The sequence below is a fragment of the Protomyctophum bolini genome (genome assembly GCF_963924005.1).
Source record: "Protomyctophum bolini genome assembly, chromosome: 5".
NCBI classification, from domain to species: domain Eukaryota; kingdom Metazoa; phylum Chordata; class Actinopteri; order Myctophiformes; family Myctophidae; genus Protomyctophum; species Protomyctophum bolini.
The window spans coordinates 10665481-10688087 of NC_137866.1; the positions used below are offsets into that span (position 1 = coordinate 10665481).

Genomic DNA, 22607 nt, shown 5'->3' on the forward strand with positions numbered 1-22607 from the left:
TATAAATGCAATAATTTATTAACAAGAAAATAATGAATATTTACAGATATATGCATAAATTACAATCAACATGAAACATATTACTTATATTACAATTTTTTTTGACTATGGCGTCTTCTCTCGTGTATCATCAGATGTCCGGCTCCATGCTCGCCTCTCCTTGGAGGCCAGTTGGGTCAAAACAAAGTACACCACATTGTGACTGTTAAAGAAATCTGTCGGTGAGCACTTATAACATAGTTGAAACATCAATAATGAGACACAATTCAGAGTATTGGAATAGAATGTATTCGAATACGGAGACAGCAGTGAAGCGTTACAATGGAACACCGTACTGACTCAACACATCTCAGTCAGGCTTCAGCTTAAATACATTATTACCCCCCACCCCAGGGGTGGGTGGGTCTTGTACACATGACATCAGAGACCTCCAGACCACACATGTCACAGAAAACAGCTTCTCATGGCTTGGTTTATGACGTCCTTAAATGTACAAGCATTCCACATTTCCTTGACATTTCCCCCATTTATTCATTTAAGAACTCAAAACCAATATCACAACTCTCCGGACGTAGAAGTAGGCGAAACGACCCTGAAATCACATATCAGGTAAAAAAATTCCTACAAGGCTCTCTTTAAGTCAATCAGAGCAACCGCCCTCAGGCCTACGTTACACAGCGTCACCACAGTTTTATAACAAACAAGGCGAAGCTCAGAACTGTCCACCTGCACACTTGACAGTGTGCTGCAGGCGTCACGTGGTTAAAACTGCACAGAGCAATCCAAACCGGCATCTTGTAGCTCCTGCACAGGGCTCAAACACAAAGCACTAGGCTATTGCACATCTCATCCACAAGCTCAGCTTGCAGATTGGCCATCTTGACAGCTGCAAACGTCACAGCTTTCCAAAGACCGGAAATTGTCACCGCACAGGTGACGCAGCATCATTCTTCTGAAGCACATGATCGCAGAATTCAGAGTCCAGAGTGCCAACAGCACTTATATCCCTCATTTAGGAAACCAGCGTGGAGACGTTCGCGGATAGCAGACTAGCCACGCAACAGCTGTAGTGAGTCTACAGTCCACCTGCCTGCTGGCAATATAGCCTGGTTGTGATATGTAGATGTGATTGATATTTGTTGTTTGTTTAAGTCATTCTATAACAACCACAAAGTAATTTAATTTATTTTATGTATTAATTGTATTTTATATATTACTATGTTATTACTAATTTTATGTATATTACTAATTGTATTTATTTGACGTATTACTATGTTATTACTAATTTTACTTCATGCATTACAAATTGTATTTGTTTTATGTATTACTGTTATTACTAATTTTATTTTTTATGCATTTATTTATTTTATGTATTACTGTTATTACTAATTTTATGCATTACTATATTGATAATTTAATTTATTTTATGTATTATTGTCTATATTACTAATTATATTTATTTTATCCATTACTATGCTATTACTACTTTTATTTGATGCATTACTAATTTTAATTTACTTTTATTTTACTATTTTAATTTACTTTTATTTTACTATAATCTATTTTTTTATCGTTTGTTTTATCCATTTATTTATATTATTATCTAGTTATTTATATTGGTTTATTATTTTATTGTTTAGAGCCCTAGCTGATTGATCACATCTACATATCACCACTACCAGTCAGGATCTGAGTGACTCAGAACCCTGGTGACCTCCAGATGGAGCCACACAGGAGACCAGCAACGTCCTAAAGAAAAGAAAGAAATGCTCATTACTACTTTGTTCATAAAACAATATTGATTGAAATATTTATTAACAGTTTGCAGAATTACAGTACATGTCAAGCACAAACTCAATACAAAGACTGTTAACTGTAAGTGGACGACCCAATTAAGCATTACACTTGTTTACAAGAGGGTCCACCATGTTCAATTCATCAAAACATTTAGAGACGTACAAATAAGACACTTCTATATAGTCAAAGAACAGAACAGGAATTCATCATAAAGGAGGTAAAAAGGGAAAATAAACATATACAGTGAGGGGAAAAAGGGAGTCAAGGGATTCACATAATGACTGTTGGTAGGGCGTTCCACATTTTGGTGGCATAGGAGTGAAAATAATTTAGTCCCTTGTTTGTGCCGAATCTGGGTTGTACATGGTTCGTTGCACTCCCTCTGGTGTTGTGGGTGTGGACTTCGTTAACATAAAGGAAGTATCTAGACAGGTACATGGGTATCTTGGTGGTGTATCGAATCTTGTGGACCAGACCCATTGCAAGATGCTGTACTCTGTCGTCGACCCCAAGCCATTCCAGCCTGTCAAAGTGGGCAGGAGTGAGGTAGGTTCGGGGGGTGAGGCCAAGTAGGAGCCTGACCAGTTTGTTTTGAGAGGTCTGGAGCCTAGTTTTAAGGGCCTTTGAGGTGCTGTGGTACCAGGAGGTGCATGCATAGTCAAAGAAACCTTGTACGAGGGCTCCTGTTAAGGTCTGCAAGGTGTTTTTGTTGACCAGTGAGGAGATCCTGTAAAGGAATCTTGTTCTTTGGTTGACTTTTTTGATTACGTTGGTGGCCATTTTATCACCGGAAAGATTAGCCTCCAGGATGGAACCTAGGTAGGTAATTTCATCTTTACGTGTGATAACATTGTCACCAACTCTAACCAAGAAGCCATTTGCCTTGCTGAGATTACTATTAGATCCAAAGAGAATGGATTCAGTTTTTCCCAGGTGTAAAGATAGTTTGTTATCAGCGAGCCAGGTGCAGATTCTACCGAGTTCAGAGCTGAGGGCCTTTTCAACCTGCAGTTTGTTCCTGTCCGAGACTAGCAGTGCCGAGTCATCTGCGAACAGGAACAAGTTGCAGTCACAAGCTGATGTCATGTCATGATCATAGTGTATGTGCGTGTGTTGTATAGTTACCTTGCTGTGATGTAACTCCAAAGGTGATCAGAAATAGTTGCTCCATCGGCTAGAAACGTGCTCTTCATCGGCATGATCTTGTTCCTAAAAAAAAGTCTATAGTCAACCCTAACTGATTACAGAACATGATATAAAAAAACACAACTAGAAGGATTTAGGCCTGTCACAATTACCTAATCGCCAAGTATTTGAGATACTTTTTTAGAGTCATAATCGTCTCCATGTTGAAAATGTTCATATATTGTCAAACATTTTAAAGAAATAATGCAAGCAACCGATCTACAAGCTCTAAATGTGTCACTTTGTAATTTACTTCTCTTTTTTTAGTGTATAAAGTTATTGAATTATGCAGCTTTTTGTTTACAAAGCCTACAAAAGCCAAAGTTTTATTTAGAATGTTAGTATGACGCAATTAAATTGTTACTTGTAATTTATTTGAGTGACAATTAAAATCGGCCATTATAAAACCTTAAATTCTGACAGGCCTAAACAGGTTCCAGTGGCGTCTACCGAACCTTCTAGCTCCGTCCGAGCCTCCCAGCGACCCTCAGCGGAAACACCCAGGGAAAGCTTTTGATCTCGGGCATCGGCTGAGATCTCCATTCTAACAAAGAACGAAAGACACACACCCCAAATTAGCTTTGCTGTGTGCGTGCGTGTCCTGTCACAACATACACATGCACTTACAGTAACGTTTAAGAATAGGGATCGACCAATTATCGGCAACGGACGATTATTGGCTTTTTACGAAGCCTAAAAAAGCCCTAACCCTAAAGCGGTTCGTACCGTTGAGTTCCTCACTGAGAAGGCCCAGGTCCGAAGTCCTCCAGCGTCTACCCAGATCTCCGTCCTCCGTCCTCCCATCCATGGACAGACCTGCAGATCTCCATCTCTAGAGGCTCCAGCCTCCAGCTGTGTCTATGATCTCCATCCTGAGAGAGAAAGAAAGAAACCATTAGCTCTACAAGCTCACAACACGTTGCAGTGTGAGCTTGTAGATCTGCTATTTTTGCTGAACGGAATAGGGATGCTGGGGTTGAAGTGGTTAACAAAAGTGTCAAAGACTTTGATTAGCTTGGAAAGCTGACAGACATTCAACCAGAGTGCCACTAGGAGGCATCAACACATGTACAGTCCTCAACATCTTTTGTAATTTGTATTCAAGTTGTTACAAAGACCAAGAGGTACGCTCATGATATGAGATATTGACTCTCAAACTATTGTGCAGAGTCATTTAGATTTATCCTAAAATATTTAAAACATTTGGATTACTGTAGTAAATGATGCCATTCTTCGTGCCATAACAGTACAAAAGCAGTTATCCATCCTCAGAAACAAGCAAGAACTATTCCTACTCACAGCTCATCAGAGTCCTCTGAGGAAGCCCCCGGGGTGGGGGGGGGAGCTTTGGAACGGATCTCTGTCCAGGGAACATCAGCTCGTCTATCGATATCTCCATTCTAACAAAGAAAGAAAAGAAAAAAAACACACCAAATTAGCTTTGCTCTGTGTGTGCATGTGTGTGTGTGTGCGTGTGCGTGTACCCTGTCCAGCAGTGGCGTTCCAGCGACGTCTACCACGATCTCCATCCTAACAAAGAAATAAAGATTGATTAGAGTGACCAAGAGCCAGATATATATATATAGCCTAGTCCTACATCAAACTTTTATTTATAGAGAAAATTTAAAACAGAAGCTAAACATATCACTTACAGTAATAAACGTTTACAGATATCCATCCCAAAAAGAAATATTCCTACTCACAGCTCATCAGAAGTCCTCAGAGGAAACCCCCGGGAGGGAGGCTTTGGAACGGATCTCTGTCCTTCCACGACGTCTACCACGACCCATCCACCCTGAGAAAGAAAGAACGAAAGATTAATTTAAGTGACCAAGAGCCAGATATACGTACATTGTGTCCTTTCACATCACACACCCCAAATTAGCTTTGCTGTGTGCGTGCGTGTCCTGTCACAACATACACATGCACTTACAGTAACGTTTAAGAATAGGGATCGACCAATTATCGGCAACGGACGATTATTGGCTTTTTACGAAGCCTAAAAAAGCCCTAACCCGAAAGCGGTTCGTACCGTTGAGTTCCTCACTGAGAAGGCCCAGGTCCGAAGTCCTCCAGCGTCTACCCAGATCTCCGTCCTCCGATCCATGGACAGACCTGCAGATCTCCATCTCTAGAGGCTCCAGCCTCCAGCTGTGTCTATGATCTCCATCCTGAGAGAGAAAGAAAGAAACCATTAGCTCTACAAGCTCACAACACGTTGCAGTGTGAGCTTGTAGATCTGCTATTTTTGCTGAACGGAATAGGGATGCTGGGGTTGAAGTGGTTAACAAAAGTGTCAAAGACTTTGATTAGCTTGGAAAGCTGACAGACATTCAACCAGAGTGCCACTAGGAGGCATCAACACATGTACAGTCCTCAACATCTTTTGTAATTTGTATTCCAGTTGTTACAAAGACCAAGAGGTACGCTCATGATATGAGATATTGACTCTCAAACTATTGTGCAGAGTCATTTAGATTTATCCTAAAATATTTAAAACATTTGGATTACTGTAGTAAATGATGCCATTCTTCGTGCCATAACAGTACAAAAGCAGTTATCCATCCTCAGAAACAAGCAAGAACTATTCCTACTCACAGCTCATCAGAGTCCTCTGAGGAAGCCCCCGGGGAGCTTTGGAACGGATCTCTGTCCAGGGAACATCAGCTCGTCTATCGATATCTCCATTCTAACAAAGAAAGAAAATAAAAAAAACACACCAAATTAGCTTTGCTCTGTGTGTGCATGTGTGTGTGTGTGTGTGCGTGTACCCTGTCCAGCAGTGGCGTTCCAGCGACGTCTACCACGATCTCCATCCTAACAAAGAAATAAAGATTGATTAGAGTGACCAAGAGCCAGATATATATTATATCCCGTCACAACATATATATATAGCCTAGTCCTACATCAAACTTTTATTTATAGAGAAAATTTAAAACAGAAGCTAAACATATCACTTACAGTAATAAACGTTTACATTAACGTTTACAGATATCCATCCCAAAAAGAAATATTCCTACTCACAGCTCATCAGAAGTCCTCAGAGGAAACTTTTTGGAACGGATCTCTGTCCTTCCACGACGTCTACCACGACCCATCCACCCTAAGAAAGAAAGAAAGAAAGATTAATTTAAGCAGATATACGTACATTGTGTCCTTTCACATCATACACAAAATGTATAGAGAACATTTAAAACAGAAGCCGACCATACCACTCGCAGTAATAGAAAAGTCTAAGTCGTTTCTTACTTTGAGCCGCCTTCAGAGCCCCCCATGCAGATTCATCCATGGACAGCGAGAACTGCAGATGTCCACCTGTAGGGGCTCCGGTTGAGCCTCGCAGCATCTGGAATGAAGACATGGTGGTTATAGTCGATGAATGGCTTTGCACATCACTCACATGTTGCTGCTGCCAATAGGAATTTGTGATGTCTGTGTGGGGACAATTGCTGTGCGTCTGTTTTTTTATAATACATACAATTTATATAGCACTTTTCAAGGTACCCAAAGTTGCTTCACAAAACAGTAAAAACAAATTTATTTGAAAATAAACTAGATTAAAAAGGTTCAAAACTAGAATTTTTTGGCATGTTTGTGAAGCTTTTCGGTTCCACACCAGTAACTGCTGTTCAACACTAACAGCTACATCCATGACCTCCCTGCAACAACATCAATGAAGTATGGCTATGCAGACGACCCGAGTACTGTGTCCCAGTCTGGAGCCGTAGCTCTCATGTCAAGAAGCTGGATGCTGCCCTCAACACCGGATGGGCCACCCCAAACAAACTGCCTGCCTGTTCTCGCTGGAATCACTCCAACAGAGGTCAGACGAGAAGCAGCCACGCTGGCCCTCACCGGGAAGGCACAGCTGAGTGAATCCCAGCCATCTCCTCCACAAGGTCGTCAGAGACACCACAGCACACGTGCCTCAAGTCACGGTGCCCTTTGCCACAACACACACACACACCAAGTCACGGCGACCTTTGCCACAGCACACGTGCCTCAAGTCACTGTGCCCCTTTGCCACACAGGCCCAGGAACTGCTCCACACAACACCAGCTGACACCTCCAAGGCATCCTGGGTGAAGGCAAGACAGAGGGACCAGTGGAATACATTGAGGACCCCAAATATGTTCTTTGCCAGCACCTTCCCTGCAAGGAGTGGACAACCCTCAAAGCAGAAGTGGGACATCTCGGACAGTGCCCACTGTGAATGCGAGGATCCACTACAGACTGTGGAACACGTAATGACCATTTGCCCCAAATACCGGCCACCGAATGGTGATCGTGGCTTAGGTGACCTAGACAATGACACATTGTACTGGCTTGCTGCAACAGAGCTGAAGTTCTATGGACATACGGCAGAAGATGTTTAAGAAACTTATTTTTTGTAATCTTCATTTTTTCAGAAAACCTTTTTAGTTTTAGTGCCACTTGTGGCATTCTTTGAAATGTATTGACACGTTTGATATATGTTTTTGTTAGGGATATCCGATATTATCGGCCGATAAAGGCATTAAAATGAATAACCCTAACCCTTAATTTTACTTTATTTATTCTTTTACATTAAAAACATCTATACAAGCTCACAATACAATAAGACACATGTGAGCTTGTGAGAGATTAGATCATTTTAGATGAGACATTTTGCATAATGAGTAATTATTAATAATTACTTTTGGTATTTTAAGTACATTTTATACCAAAACCTTTGTACCTTTACTCGAGTACATGTTGAATTGTAACGGAGTATTTCTATATTGCAGTATTGCCTACTTTTATTTAAGTAAAAAGTTTGAGTTATGTTTCCACCACTGGAAAAAGCCTGCATATCGGTATCTGTTGATATCGGCAATTAGGAGTTGGACAATATCCAACACTGACTGTCGGACATCCCTTGATTTGTGTGATTTTTGTGCAGCTTTTAGTGAGTTTGTGGCATTTTGTGCAGCTTTTGTTTGTTTGTTTTGTGAACGACCAAAGAGCACACCCAGTATGTATCACAAGGCTATTCCACCAGTCAGGTGTACTTATATCTACATCTCATAAGCGGCCATGAACTAAACACCACAGATATCACAATTTGACTTTGGCAGCAGCAAGAAACGACTGATATGCAAAGCTCTTCAGCCATGCTTCTCTCTATACAAACACTCATAATGTCCACATGGACATCTTAGCTGTCAGGATGGGGTGGTTCACACAGGAGACCAGGTTCAGTGTTCTAGCAGCATCTACGGTCATCTCCATCTACATCTAGAAAGAAAGAAAGACATCAGAAGCTGACCATATCACTCACAGTAATATAAACATTTTAAAAGGATCTCTGGCTAATAAGACAAATATTCCTTAACATTATACTTGCCATCTATAACTAAAATTGTTTAGTGGGCTGCGGGGAGCCCCCATGAGGATCATCAGAACTCTTCGGCTCTGCATGAAATACCAATGAGATTGATTGCAGCTGATGATTATAGCATTGGCATGTACTGTATGCCACCGAGGTACTGTCGTTAATGCATTGATTAACGACAGACAAGGCCTGGCTGCAAACCTGACCATTCCAGCATCCGAGTCTTCCGAGATGAACGGCACTCATTTCCCATTAGCATTGATCATTCACCATGCAGGAAGCCGGACATGGAAAGGAAGCACAAAGCAGAATATCAAAGAAGGCTGATGAATAAGCATTATTATGATCATTGAGTCCAGTAGCTAATTTAGTGCTCTGCTTTAGCATGGCCATTATGTTGGCAGCAGACAGTGACTTTATCTGAGGGCTATTAGCAATGACGTCGGTGGGCACATGACTAACCTTTTAGCAGTTTAAGCATTAGTTGAAGTGAAGCTGAAGGAGCAATGCAGTCGCCATGTGCTAGCAGGCTCATGACCAACTGCAATTTTAGCAGATTTAGCAAAAGCTGAAGGAGCAATGTAGTCAGCACGTGTTAGCAGGCTTTTGACTAACCTTTTGCAGTAGTTGAAGCATTAGCTTAAGCTGAAGGAGCGATGCAGTTGGCAGTGTTATCATGACTGACCTTGTGGTAGCAGCATTAGAGGTTGATGAGATTTTTAGCAGGCTGGCAGCAGGCTGAGAAGACAGAACCATGGCAGGAGCAGTTGAAGTAGCGTAGCCGAGATGATTAGTGGGCTTGCGGCAGGCTCAGAAGACAGACTTCATGGGAGCAGCAGTTGAAGTAGCGTAGCCAAGATGATTAGTGGGCTTGCGGCAGGCTCAGAAGACAGACTTCATGGGAGCAGCAGTTGAAGTAGCGTAACCGGGATGTTTTAGCGGGCTTGCAGCAGTTTGAGGAGACTCATGGCGGCAGCATAGCTGAGATGATTAGTAGGCTTGCAGCAGGCTGAGGAGACTCATGGCAGCAGCATAGCTGAGATGATTAGTAGGCTTGCAGCAGGCTGAGGAGACTCATGGCAGCAGCATAGCTGAGATGATTAGTAGGCTTGCAGCAGGCTGAGGAGACTCATGGCAGCAGCATAAGCTGAGATGATTAGCGGGCTTGCAGCAGGCTGAGGACGAAATGCATTCTGAAATGGCAGCTGATTTAGTGGCATCTGGAGCAGGACCTGAAATAATTAGAGAACACATAGCAGCAGCATTGACTGAAATGATAAGATGTCATGAGAGCAGCAGCATTGCCTGTGATAAAACTATATGTAAGCAGCAGCATGGCCTGTGATAAAACTATATGTAAGCAGCAGCAGCATGGCCTGTGATAAAACTATATGTAAGCAGCATGGCCTGAAATGATGAGACATGGTAGCTGCAGCAGCAGCAAGTGGAGCATGACCTAAAATGATAACATGTAAGCAGCAGCAGCATGGCCTGAAATGAGGAGACATGGTAGCTGCAGCAGCGGCAAGTGGAGCATGACCTAAAATGATAACATGTAAGCAGCAGCAGCATGGCCTGAAATGATGAGACATGGTAGCTGCAGCAAGTGGGGCATGACCTAAAATGATAAAAAGATGTAAGCAGCAGCATGGCCTGAAATGATGAGACATGATAGCTGCAGCAGCAGCAGCAGCAAGTGGAGCATGACCTAAAAATATGATAAAAACATGTAAGCAGCAACATGGCCTGAAATGATGAGACATTATAGCTGCTGCAGCAGCAGCAGCAAGTGGAGCATGACCTAAAATGATAAAAAAACATGTTAGCAGCAGCAGCAGCAGCATGGCCTGAAATGATGAGACATTATAGCTGCAGCAGCAGCAGCAAGTGGAGCATGACCTAAAATGATAAAAACATGTTAGCAGCTGAAACATGGCCTGAAATGAAAGATCAAGTTAGCATTGGAACATGTTTGCGTCAGCACCGACTGTGGCATGACCTCAAATGGTAAAGTAACATATTATGGCAGCTGAAACCTGAAATTAAAAAAATTAAACAACTGCTCAACAGGAGATTCATTGACTCAAGACAGACATGCATGCAAATAAATGATTTCCTCTTCTGCCATCTCTTGATATGAAACTGGGTTTACTTTTGTAACCTATATTTTTAGAGCAGTAGCTCTAGCTGTGATATCATGTAAACAGCAATAAAGGTAGAATTGAAATTGCAGGCAAGAGTTAAGAATTAGCTGAATTGTAGCCAGGCATGATATAGTGGCTATAGATAGCATTAGGTGCAGGCATGACAATAGCTGTATATGCAGCATGGTAGTTAGCATTAGCTGGATTGCAGGCATGATAAATAACATTGGCTGAAGCAGCAGTAAGAGCAAATGGCAATTTTTTGAATAATTCATAATGGCAGTAGCCTACAAACTGTTGAAAGCTGGAATTGAGGCAGGCAACCATTGCATCTGGGAGGAATGAAGTCAGCTTGTTGGATTGGAGTAGGCTGCAGGAGGCTGTTTGATGAGAGCAGGCCGCATGGAGGAAGTGAGGTAAAATTCTTGGAGAACAGCAGTTCTGAACTTAGCCCCAGCTAAAAATATTTGAAAGAGGGCAGGCAGCTAGTGAGCTGCCACTTGTGAGCACTGAGTGTGTACGCCACGGAGCACAGAGAGAGCACATCTTGCTTGTAGCAGACTGAAAGGAGAATGGAGAGGTGTCAGAGGCAGAGATATTTAAAGGCGGAGTCGAATCACCCGATTGGCTGTTGCAGATTGCTAGGATTTGAGAACAGATAATAATGGCCGAATGAATGCGTTGGTCTTCCTTATTGAACCTACGCTAAAAGCTACATATGGCATCACAAAACATAACCAACTGTGACACAGTCTGGTAATTTGATAAAATAAGGAAGTGATTTCTTTTTTTAAATCATACAGTAGTTGAAATATGCAGTAGTTGAAAATCTGTTGAATAGTTACATTACATTTATTTTCAGTGAGCAACACTAGCCTTCACTTGAGTGCATTAAAGAGTTGATGTGCTGTAAATTAGTGTTCAGTAACGTTATGTCCTTTTTGTGTGTGGGTACTTTTAGGTTCTGTATGAAAAGCGGAGAGGTTCTTCCGTTCCACCTCTCTGGAAGTGTCACATTTCACAATTCCAGTGAATATAATTTAGGAAATAATGAAAAGAGATAATGAGCTATACATTGTTTAATATTTTTCCATTCACACAAGAAGCTGGTATAAAAATGGTTCATGGAACACAAAGAGCTGAGATGGAAATGTGGAATTGCAAGAGTCAATCAATTAAAGTTGCCATTAAGGAGAATAAATACTAGAGAGCTCCTCTAACATTCAAGGTCACATTATTATAATCTTATTCCAATTGCTCCTTGAGATATTCTTCTGTCTTCTTCTCAACAGGCTTCACCTTTTCTTCTGTCTTCTTCTCCATGTGCTCCTTGGGATACAATTGTTCTTCTGTCTTCTTCTCCAGGTGAACCTTTTCTGTCTTCTTCTCCAGGTGAACCTTTCCTTCCATCTTCAAAGGCATGTGCATAACTGGATTTCTCTTCTTGATCACGTGCTCCATCTCAGTGTGTTCAGTTGTGTCCAGCTTGATGTTGTACTTGGCCAGGATCTTCAAGATGGGCCTGATCTTCAGCCACCACTGGGTTGTGGGGATGCGGTGCCTGTGCCAGACAGAAGAGGGGGACAAACATGTAATTTAACCACGACACCTGTGTTTGTGTTCTGGACATTTGGCAAAAATAGGTGAACATTTTTGAAAAAATAGGCAAATTCTGTCAGCAAAAATAACACAACACGATATGCGTTGTATGCTTGTAGATTGTCTATTTCTGCTATTTGATGGACAACGAAGTATAGGGTTTGTTTATAAGAATCTTCATTTCGCTATATGCATACAGAATAATCAGTCATCTTGCTTCTTACATACAAAATGCAAAAGTAGAGTATTTCATAGTGAACAGAGGAGTCTTACTCAAAGTCAGTCTCTGCTTTCAGATCAGCAAGAGGCTGGAATGTGAGCGACCTCTTCTTCATGCCCAGGACACAGGCTGAGTCTGGGGTGTTAGCGAAGATACGGCCTAAAAACAAACCAACAACAACACACAATAAAGTCAAAGAAAGCCGGTTTCTGTTATGGTCCTCCAATATCATTACCTACAGAATCTCTTTTTGTTTACAGTAGATTCTGTAAAATGCATGTATTCTAAAGATCAACATACCATGTCTGTAGCATTCCTTCAGTTTATCAGTCAGCCACATGACAGACTTGGCTCCCATCTTTGTGGCAAAGTTTCTGTCAAAAGGCGTTGGTGTTCCACCCTGTGGAGGACAAATGACATGTGTTGTACGTGTGACTTATCATATTATGGAATAGAAATAGTTTTAAAAACAACTAGACAATTATCAAACCTGTTGCATGTGTCCCAGGACATTCTTGCGGCAGTCAAAGACGCCCTTGCCTTCTTCTGAATACAGGTTGAAGATAAAGTCAGTGGTGTAGTTGGCATTGCACTTCTCATTCCTGTCCATGGATTAATGGGAGAGATTATTGTTCATTGTCATGATTCGTCACGATCCGAGTTGGCTTTGTCCGCCGCGTAACCGTCTTTAAATAAATACTTTAAGAAAAGCCTATGGGCAAAATGCATTGAGATTCATTTCCTGGGCCACTCGTTCTGAAAGGGGGAGGGACTGCGACGCTCTATAGCATAATAAGATAATTAAGCTAAACAGTCACTAGTTCATAATAATGGGTTTTCCTATTTTCCAGTTGCGTTTTCAAATCAAATTGTGTCATTTCAAAGTTTCAAAGTTTTGTCAAGCTAATATAAGATTGTGTAGGAAATTAGAAGCCACTACAATATTTATTGCATTATAAAGATTTCGTCTATGTAAGTGCAAAAGGGCCCTGTTCTCTGCGTGAAGCAGAGTACTGCAGATGATCCTTATAGGCTATAAAAACAGAGAATCTAAATTCATGTTGATGAATTCTACGGATGAACAGTAGATTAATCTAACCTGAGAATCAAACCTCTCTTCACTGTTGTCTTCATCTTCTCCAAAAGGTGCATCACATTCATCTGTAAACCAAATCCATCGATCAGTGTGGGGAAAAAACGCATCTACAGTATGTTACTGTTCAATGAGACAGGGGGCTCACTCATCCTATGGAAATTGATGAATAAAGTGTCTGGTGCCTCAAAGAAAGAACATCATCTCACCTCCAAGTCTTTAATTGAAAACTTCTCTTCATATATGTAGGCAGCATCAGCTCCTGCAGCCAGGCCGGCCATGGTGGCTAGGTAACCACAGTATCCACCCATTGTCTCAATGAGAAACACACGACGCTTGGTGCCAGCTGCAGACTGCTTGATTCTGTCACAAGTCTGTGGCAAAACATAGTGTTTAAGTCATATTTGCATTGTGTGTGTGTGTGTGTGTGTGTGTGTGTGTGTGTGTGTGTGTGTGTGTGTGTGTGTGTGTGTGTGTGTGTGTGTGTGTGTGTGTGTGTGCACGCGCACGAGTGCATTGTTTGAACCTGTGCATTGCTCCAATACGTGCCTCTACGATGCAGTTGAGGGCAGTGTCAGCACCAATACTGAAGTCGCTACCAGGGACATTGTTGGAGACTGTGGCGGGGATAACCACCATAGGAATGCACAGCTCCTCGTATTTCTCCCTAGCCTGGACCAGCTCCAGACCTCCCATAAAGGCCTACAAAGCAAAGGAAGAAAGGCAGAAGATGAAATTGTGTGTGTTTTTATAAAAGGAAATGAAGGTCACAGGCTACCATTGTGAAATTAATTAAAATCTTCTTAATATAGAGCAAGGTTATTACATGCTTGATCAAGATGTTGATGGTGACCTTACCTCAAAACCACCAATAATCACCAAAGAATGAATATTGTGCTTGGCAATATTCACGCTGATTTCCTCCATCAATTTACCTGGCAGAGATCTTTGGACAAAAGTTAAAAGACAAAGACAACAACAACAACAACAACAACAACAACAGATTAGATGCAGTACAAAAGATTTTTCTTTTTACCCAAGCTATAAGGAAATTTGTTGAACAGATTGCCGTTTACCTCTTTGTGCCCAGCATAGAACCTCCCTTTCCAATCCAACCACTCACTCCAGTCCAGGTGATGGGTTCAATCTGTGGAGATTGAAAATTATACAAATAGTAATACAACAAAACAACATACTGCTGCTGCTGCTACTACTACTACTACTACAGTATTTCATCAATGTATCATTCATTTTTTACCTTATTTCATATACTTCTTATAGTCCTTATAATAGCAGCAAATAATAATAATAATATGAATAATATCACAATTAAAATGGCCTTAATGTCTCCTATACGTAAATGTATCAGAGTCTGTGAGCTACACAGTAAAGTCCTAAGCTCCACATGGTGTACTGTACAATTGGACCTTTTTGGTCCACCGGGACTTTAGGGTGTTAGATGTCGTGGTTCATCATCATGTGTGTGAATTAGAGAAGGTAGCGGCGCGCGCACAAACGCACGCACGCACGCACGCACACACGCACACACACCTGTCCATGAGCGAGACCATCAAAGCCATCGTGGACAGCCATCATGTTGTGTCCCTGAAGGAGACCCATCCTCACGGCTGAGCGGACAGCTGCGTTCATACCGGCACAGGGAGCACCAACATTCACAATGGCTACGTTGATGTTGCTCTGACAGGGAAAGACATATTAGACATGCACATAAGTTCTCTGAGTGAGTGAGGTTGTGGGTGCACCATTTTGATGTGTCCTTCATTTGTTCAATGATATGTTCACTAGATATTTCAAATAATGTGCTTTACAAGTTCTATGATAGAAGATGAGAATTACATCTTTATGATTTAATCTGTTAATGTTCCTCACCTTAACATCTGGAGGGTTGAGGTGGGCCAGCAGCTTGTATGTGTTCCAGTTGTTCTCGAAGCTCCTGCTCGTCACAATTTTGGTTAGTGTTTAATGATGGCCATTGACAAAATGAAGGTGCTATGACACAACCAATAGAATATAGAAATATTAAATATGAATGGTTATTACATACTTTCCCCTCAGCTTGATTGCATCTTCAAATCTGCCCTCCTGCATGGCAGCAGTGACATCCTTGGTCTATCAAGGACAGAGGGAGATTGCGATTGTTAGTGGGAGAAAGATATCTCTGATACATATAATCCTACTGTATATTGGGCATGTCTTTTCGGCACGACAAGTGGTTAAAGGACCATACCGAGATCAATACTTTTAATTGTCTAGTATCCACAGCTTTGACCATATATCATACTCTCTTTAGCCCAGCACCCACCTGTCGATGTGCGTATACCATATATATACACATATATATACACATACCCCATAAAACATTTCCCTGTTAATTTCATCCCATAATTGAGTAAATGTTGGCTAAACATGTTTAGCATTTTGTTCTTCAATCAGTCAATCAAAAATCAAGCAAACTATGGTATGCTTTTGAAAACGATCTGCACTCTGCAGTAATGTCAAGTAAACTGTAAGTCATGGTCAATGGACTAAACATGTCAGACCACTGGGATAGGCCTTTAAATGACATTTTAAATGACATTACCAGTGTAAATCCTCTTAAACACTTAAACCCTATACTGTACTTTGTTGACCAGTCCCCCAGGAGTCTGTACTAGCCCCCCCCCCCCCCCCCCCCTTTCCTTCGACATTATCTTTATCGAAAATAGCCCATCTACAAACTTACAACTTGTAGATGTGCAATTTTCACAGAATGTTCTCCCCACATTAGGGACACGTCTAGGATTGATTGATTGAATACTTTATTAACAGTTTGCAAATAGTAGTGGTACGATTATACAATGGTACAATACAAGTGGTCCTGTCTATTTAATTAAATGTGGTTAATTAAAAGGATTTAATCAGAATTCATCCTGTATAAAACAATGTCAGCAAGCACTTATTAAAGTGAATATAGCCTAAAATACGGCAACATACCACTTGCACACATTCCATGAGGGGCAGTCTGACGGCTTGGTTTCCTGACAGGCTGACAACAGCGGCAGGGGTTTCTGGGGTGGCCTCGAGCAGGGCCATCACAGCCTCCACACCCATTCTGCTGCCCTACACACAAACACACAATACACACACAAGAATGTATGAATTTGTGTGAGTGCATGCGTTTGCAGGGGTGGACGATGTACTCACATTTTTTACTTAAGCAAAAGTATAAATACCACAAATCACTATACTCAAGTTACAAGAAGAAGCCCTGTAGTTAAAAGTATTTGTATCAAAATAAATTACTTAATGTACCAAAAGTAAAAAGTACTCATATGTAGAAGAGTGTTCAAAATGTTCAAACAATATTTTGAAAATAGCAGATCTGCAAGCTTCTCACACGTCTCAGATCCGCTATTTTCAAATAGCCAAAGTAATATAGGGGTGAATTGGTCAATGCATGTGTTGTCCTTGCTTCTGTAAATCGCTCTGGATCTGCTAAATGTCTAAATTGTAAATCATAGGCTAATAATCAGTAGAAGTAAATGTACTGTAAATTGAAAGTATACTCCTGACAAAAAATACCTCAACATTTTTATTTTGGAGATGTCTTATGTTCTGTGATTCTGGAATCTTACCAGGATTCTGTCAAAAGCAGAGGGAGTGCCACCTCTCTGCACGTGTCCAAGGACTGTGACGCGAGTATCAAAGCCAAGCTTCGTAGAAACCAACTGGATGCATCCAAAACAAGACAAGTATTTAGTGTCTATATCATTATTTATACAACATAAAATCTACATTTTTACCATGTTGACAGTGGCAGCCGCTTACTGTTTTGATCTGCTCAGAAGTAATTGCTGTGCCATCTTTGGCAATGGCACCCTCTGCAACAATGATCACATTCAGACGAGAGCCCCTGGCCCTTTGCTAAAAGTTAAAGCAGAAAATTACATTTCATGGAATTTCATGTTTCATATTGATATGATATATGTGTGAGAAGATGCAATTAACCACTTAATCCCTATATAATAATTCAACAGGGTACCCCATGGTTCTATACTAGGCACTCTCCTGTTTTCTCTCAGGGCCCTCATCCCATAATAATGTTATTAGACATTTTTATTATTTTGATAGACATTTTAAAATACCGGTAGTGAAAACACCCAATCTACAAGCTCACAATGCGTCAATGTAGATCGTCTATTTTCACAATTTTAAAATGTTTTTCAAAGGATTAGGCCTAAGGGATAAGGCGCCGTGCAAGATAGGGGCCCTAATGTCTTCACAAAAAGCCAATCTACAAGCTCAAAACACGTCATGGTGCAATGTGTGGCGAGCTTGTAGATCTGCTATATTTGCCAAATGTTCGCCCCCAAATGGGGACACTGTGTTTAAGTGGTTATAACACCTCGGCTCAACAATCGGCTGGTTATTGATAACCTGAAGCGTACCTCTGCCAGCCTCCTGCACAAGTGCTCCTCCCACTGATCCTCTGGGGGCATCTCTGGAATGAACACCCAGTCAGCACCGCAAGCCAAGGCTGTCACCAGAGCCAGGTAACTGGCACAGAAAACACAGGTGTTTTGAGCACAGATATACAGTGCATGAAATGTTTTTCTTACCATGCATACACGTCTGATGATAATACAAACACAACTACCTAACAGAGCATGCTCAATTAAATGTGAAGTGTTAATTTAACTCAGAGTTAAATGAACACGCAAGATAGAAGCAAACACACATACTGACCCACAGTGTCTTCCCATCACTTCCAGGATGAATGTCCTCTGGTGGCTGTGGATAAATTAAAGTTGATCAATGTAAGCCAGACAAAGAGCGAACCTTTTACCTAGGTACATGTGTGCATTAGGCTGTATGCATCACCTACCTCTGTGCGGTCGTGGTGATAGCATCTACCACCTCCATGATGCGGTGCAGAGCGGAGTCAGTGCCAATCGTCATGTCAGTGCCACAGAAGTCATTGTCAATGGAGCCAACCATGCCCACGATGTTCAGGTGAGAAGAAAGCTTGACTTGTTCCTCGGTAATTTCACCTGGTAGAAAATGTACTGCATTAATGATCAAGTTCTGGATATTGTGTGTTCAGGCAATGAGGAGGAGGCAGCAGCGAGGTATGTTTATGCTATATGTCCAACAAGCAGGGGACTGAAATGAACTACTTGAACCCTATAGCGCTCCTATTCTGGGGGCGATCTACAAGCCAACAATGCATTGTGAACTTGTGATGTGTTGTCAGCTTATAGATCAGCTAGATCTGAGAGAAAAAGGAGGGCTCCAGTCAACAAAGTATATAGGGTTTAACATAAGTTTTGTACGGAATAGATCGTATGTTTTTGATTACATTGTTTTTAAGGTTTGTAACCGCCTCAACGTAAGCAGTTCCAGGACACAGCCTATACCTGCTCACCCTGTCTGTCGCTCACCTTTTTTGAGCAAGTCAGCCAGTAGCCCGCTCCACTCAGTCCTGAACTCATTGGCACCAGTCAGACTGCCGTCACCGCCAATCACACACAGGTTGGTGATGCCCCGCTTCACCAGGTTGCAGGCACCCTTCATACGGCCCTCTCTGGTACGGAAGTCGGCGCAGCGGGCGCTGCCAATGACAGTGCCTCCCTGATGCATAATTAAACGGCGATGTGGGGATGTAGTTATTAAACCATTTACAGATCACACAGATAGAAGGAGGGGATACTATGAACACTGCTGTGTTCTAGGATTCTTATTAATATTTACTGTTGAGGATTCTAATGTCCTCAGTCCTGCGTTAATCTAAGACATCACACCCGTATCAAGTGAGGGGCGCTCTTATCATCATACGTCATCATACATCGTCTCATTCCGACCAATCACAATTTCACATCTCCCATCATCTCATTCCGGCCAATCGGAATTTGCGTCGACCCCTTCGTCTTCGAAGTTTGTGTTTACGCAATGTTTGTGTTTACGCAAACCCTCAAAGCTGGACATAGGAGGGTTTACAACAATGAACATTTACGCCGATTTGGTTTTATAGAAGCTCGATTAACAAGCGTGTTTACACAACATACTGTGAGTGCTTATGAAGGATTCTGTAAATGTATATGCTAGCAAGTTTTAACACACTGGTGAAACTGAACTCTTGCTGCCCACCTCTTGCTGTTCATAATAAACAACACTGATGAGTCATCAGTGATGACATAAGTAGGCAGCATCACAAGCTTTGGATATGTATGCCCTCCCCTGTTGACTTAGCCGGCCACTAAATATAGAAATGATCGCTCCATGCATGTCCCATTCTCATGTGATCAGATTTAGTATCTAAATATATATGCACATTATAATTTCTCGACAAGGAAAAATAATCAATAATCTACATTATTTGACTAGTTCAGGACGGTTCAGGGTGTACTCTGCAGCGTACATTTCTCTGACTCTCTGCATGTTTAATTTATAGTGGCCATACTCACCAGCTGCAGCATCATGGACACACTCTCCCATGTGGCAAGGCGAATGTTGTCTCCGCCATCTACCAGCCCCTGGTAACCCTACAGTACATAGCACATCAAAGCCCCATTAACATCAATGTGCTAATAATGCAGTGGAGATTCCAATCTATACCCATGTGGTCTATTTTATTTGAAATGAATAGGCCACATCACCATGTTACTTATAAGTATACCTCATGAACGAAGTAGACTTTGGCTCCTGTGTAGAGACCAACGCGGACTGCAGCCCTCACAGCTGCATTCATGCCTATGGAAAACAATGGAATTTTGGGGCATGATCAGTGATGATGTTTAAGGTTTAATCTAAGATACAATAATATAAGACTTTTGTGTCAAGGATATAGTTCAACAATCAATACAGTAAAGGAAGGCCTACACAGCTCGATCCAACACCGATATGTTAATGGAGATATGTATAGGACTGTAGAACGTATTTAACCTTTCAGTGACCCCTGACCTTGTAAGTGTCAAATAGCCATAGGAAAGCACAGAAAGTACTGCCACAGCTTGTCTGTGCACCACATCACCCATGGTGAAGGCCAGAGTGTACGTTTTGTGTTGTGGCAGTATGGTATGGATAACAGCTGTAGGAAGGGGCTGGCCTATTCTTCATTCCAGAAAAAGGTCATTGCTGCTAAACTTAGCCACAAAGAAGATCAAGGAGGGGAGATATACACAGTAGACTCAAATGTTAAGGGTTACGTTTGGAATGATCTGGCAATGATGCCACAAGGCGAGATGATAGGAAGTTGGCTATGAGATTGATACTGTACCTTTTAATTGCTATGGAAATTCATATCAATTCAATTGATATACCTGGCTAAACTGGCTTTTGTTAGCTTTACAAAAGGTAAACGGGGTATTTGGATTGTTGTTTTAAAGATAGCATAGCAGTATTATGCTCCCAGTGAATTCCACCCTAATTTTGGGAGTGATTTCCTTCATCACCTTTAAAGACATGTAATGCAGTCTACAATAGCGTATTCTATGTTCACTCCAGATAGTATGCAATATCCATCAAGCACTGACATAATACTTTCTTTAAATGTCATTCAGGCAAACTATTTATCCATTATGTACCTGATGTGTTCTGAAGCCTGGAGAGGCTTGGTTTATTATTCATCAACCTCAGTTACAATTTTTGCCTTACCTTGGGCATCACCTCCAGATGTTAGCACGGCAATGGAACGTCCAACACCCATTTTGGTGGGGTCCATAGTTTCGTGATGAGGGTCCATAGTCTTGGACACGTATCTGGTGGAACCAGACAGACTGTTAACTGGAAGAAAGGACAAGACAAGGGAAAGGACACTTCTGTCGCTCTCACTGCTTCTCCAAGGAGTGACGGATGGAGACTCTGGCTTTATAGGCGACTGTTGTTGATCCTGTCTCATGCCCCCACATCCCCCCACCCCACCCCCCGTTGACACATTCTACAAGTCACAGACTGAACTAAATATACATTACACTACAACCAACTACTGTACAGTGGACACTTACACAACATGATACAGCGAACATGCAGTGTGTGAACAGTTTCTACACTATTTTTAACTGGTACCTTAATGCATACAAAACTGTATAACATAACAGTTGGTTTGTATTTTTATTTGTAAACAGTACCTATAACATTTTATAGGCTATAGAATTCCCTATAAACAAGAATGGATCTCAAGGATAATGCGCTTTAACATTTAGTTACTCAACTGCAATAGTGTATAGGGAACACAGCTGTAGTGCCACACCTACTATGCTACCATAAGGATACAGTGTCACTCACAGGGGACATCATGGTCCTCCTACTGTATCTGCCACCTTTTTACATGAACATTTGATTAGGATTCCACAAGAGAACCTACACATGTTTGATTGAGGTCCTTCAACAGTATGATAGAGCATCATATTGAAACGTAATGTTCATGAATCATGATACTATAGAGCTCATGGAGTTAGTTTGTGTTTCCTTGGGCACTTGCCATCTGATCTAGAACTTTAGGTTTGGCACAAGGTCCAAGGACAGATGTTATAGAATTAAAGACGCACACTCACCACATGGCAGATAAACAAAGAAATGTGTGGTAATCTAATTCTAATTAACAAACCATCACCAATTAACGAGGATTGACACCTGGCAATATCCCTGCTCAGCACTGAAGCTGCCAGGTGTGAGAATCAGTGTGTATATGCTGCCTGGCAGCAGCACTCAATGATAGTTGCCCAGCACTTTATATTCTCTACTCTGTTTATTTTTATTTTAAGTGGCTCAAGTGAGGGGGCAAGTTACCTATAAAACCATACAGTTCACTCACTGTGTAAGCAGGCCTGCAGATATTCAACCTCCACTGCGTCTGGAATCCAGGGAGGAGAATTGGAACTGGAGGTGAATTGTTTGGAGGAGGAGGATTTTCCTGTATTTGGAGTTCATGTTCAGACCCCACTATATGGAATATACTTGACTGACCACTAGAGGAGTTTTTTCCCCCATTGCCTGACAGCAAGATTATTTTTTACATTGAAGATGATCCGTTTGGTCTTTGTTTTATTTGAATGCAACATTTCAAAAGACTAATTTTGCTTTATTTTCAAAAGGTTGAATTAACCCCATTTGTACTCCCAGGTCTTTGAGTTGAACATTGAATATATTTTTTGGGGTTTCTTTGATTGGTTCTCTTAGTTTTTTCATTGAAAGCAAATGTGTTATATTTATACCCAC

General features: G+C 41.5%; 2 protein-coding genes across 8 annotated transcripts; both read right to left on the bottom strand.

Annotated features, from left to right (window-relative positions):
- Positions 1-11035, bottom strand: LOC308315860 (uncharacterized protein). Of its 7 annotated transcripts, XM_080764078.1 has the most exons (14): positions 10775-11035; positions 8348-9567; positions 6232-8238; positions 6007-6085; positions 5581-5799; positions 5015-5153; positions 4686-4777; positions 4467-4512; positions 4332-4382; positions 4282-4301; positions 3709-3854; positions 3438-3526; positions 2923-3006; positions 1-1749 (listed from the first exon to the last, which is right to left on the bottom strand). In XM_080764078.1, the coding sequence occupies exons 6-11, from the start codon at positions 5087-5089 to the stop codon at positions 3815-3817; spliced, it is 324 nt and encodes a 107-aa protein (XP_080620204.1). In that variant the 5' UTR covers positions 5090-5153; positions 5581-5799; positions 6007-6085; positions 6232-8238; positions 8348-9567; positions 10775-11035; the 3' UTR covers positions 1-1749; positions 2923-3006; positions 3438-3526; positions 3709-3814. The 7 variants fall into 7 exon arrangements, 4 of the variants coding, with proteins under 4 accessions (XP_080620204.1, XP_080620201.1, XP_080620202.1 ...); XR_013964090.1 differs by having other exon boundaries at positions 4282-4512; positions 8348-8415; positions 9021-9567; XM_080764075.1 differs by having other exon boundaries at positions 4282-4512; positions 5581-5671; positions 5754-5799; positions 6232-6328; positions 8537-9567.
- Positions 11036-11542: 507 nt separating this feature from the next.
- LOC308315840 (ATP-dependent 6-phosphofructokinase, muscle type-like) lies at positions 11543-21230 on the bottom strand. The gene is made up of 22 exons (XM_080764040.1): positions 21045-21230; positions 20068-20141; positions 19856-19933; positions 18833-19022; positions 18277-18442; positions 18138-18182; positions 17840-17948; positions 17220-17315; positions 17027-17119; positions 16386-16511; positions 15457-15521; positions 15282-15345; positions 14943-15089; positions 14468-14538; positions 14250-14337; positions 13941-14093; positions 13601-13765; positions 13398-13459; positions 12789-12900; positions 12599-12698; positions 12352-12457; positions 11543-12040 (listed from the first exon to the last, which is right to left on the bottom strand). Exons 1-22 carry the CDS (start codon positions 21130-21132, stop codon positions 11725-11727), a joined length of 2514 nt encoding a protein of 837 aa, XP_080620166.1. The 5' UTR covers positions 21133-21230; the 3' UTR covers positions 11543-11724.
- Between the last annotated feature and the right edge of the window lie 1377 nt (positions 21231-22607).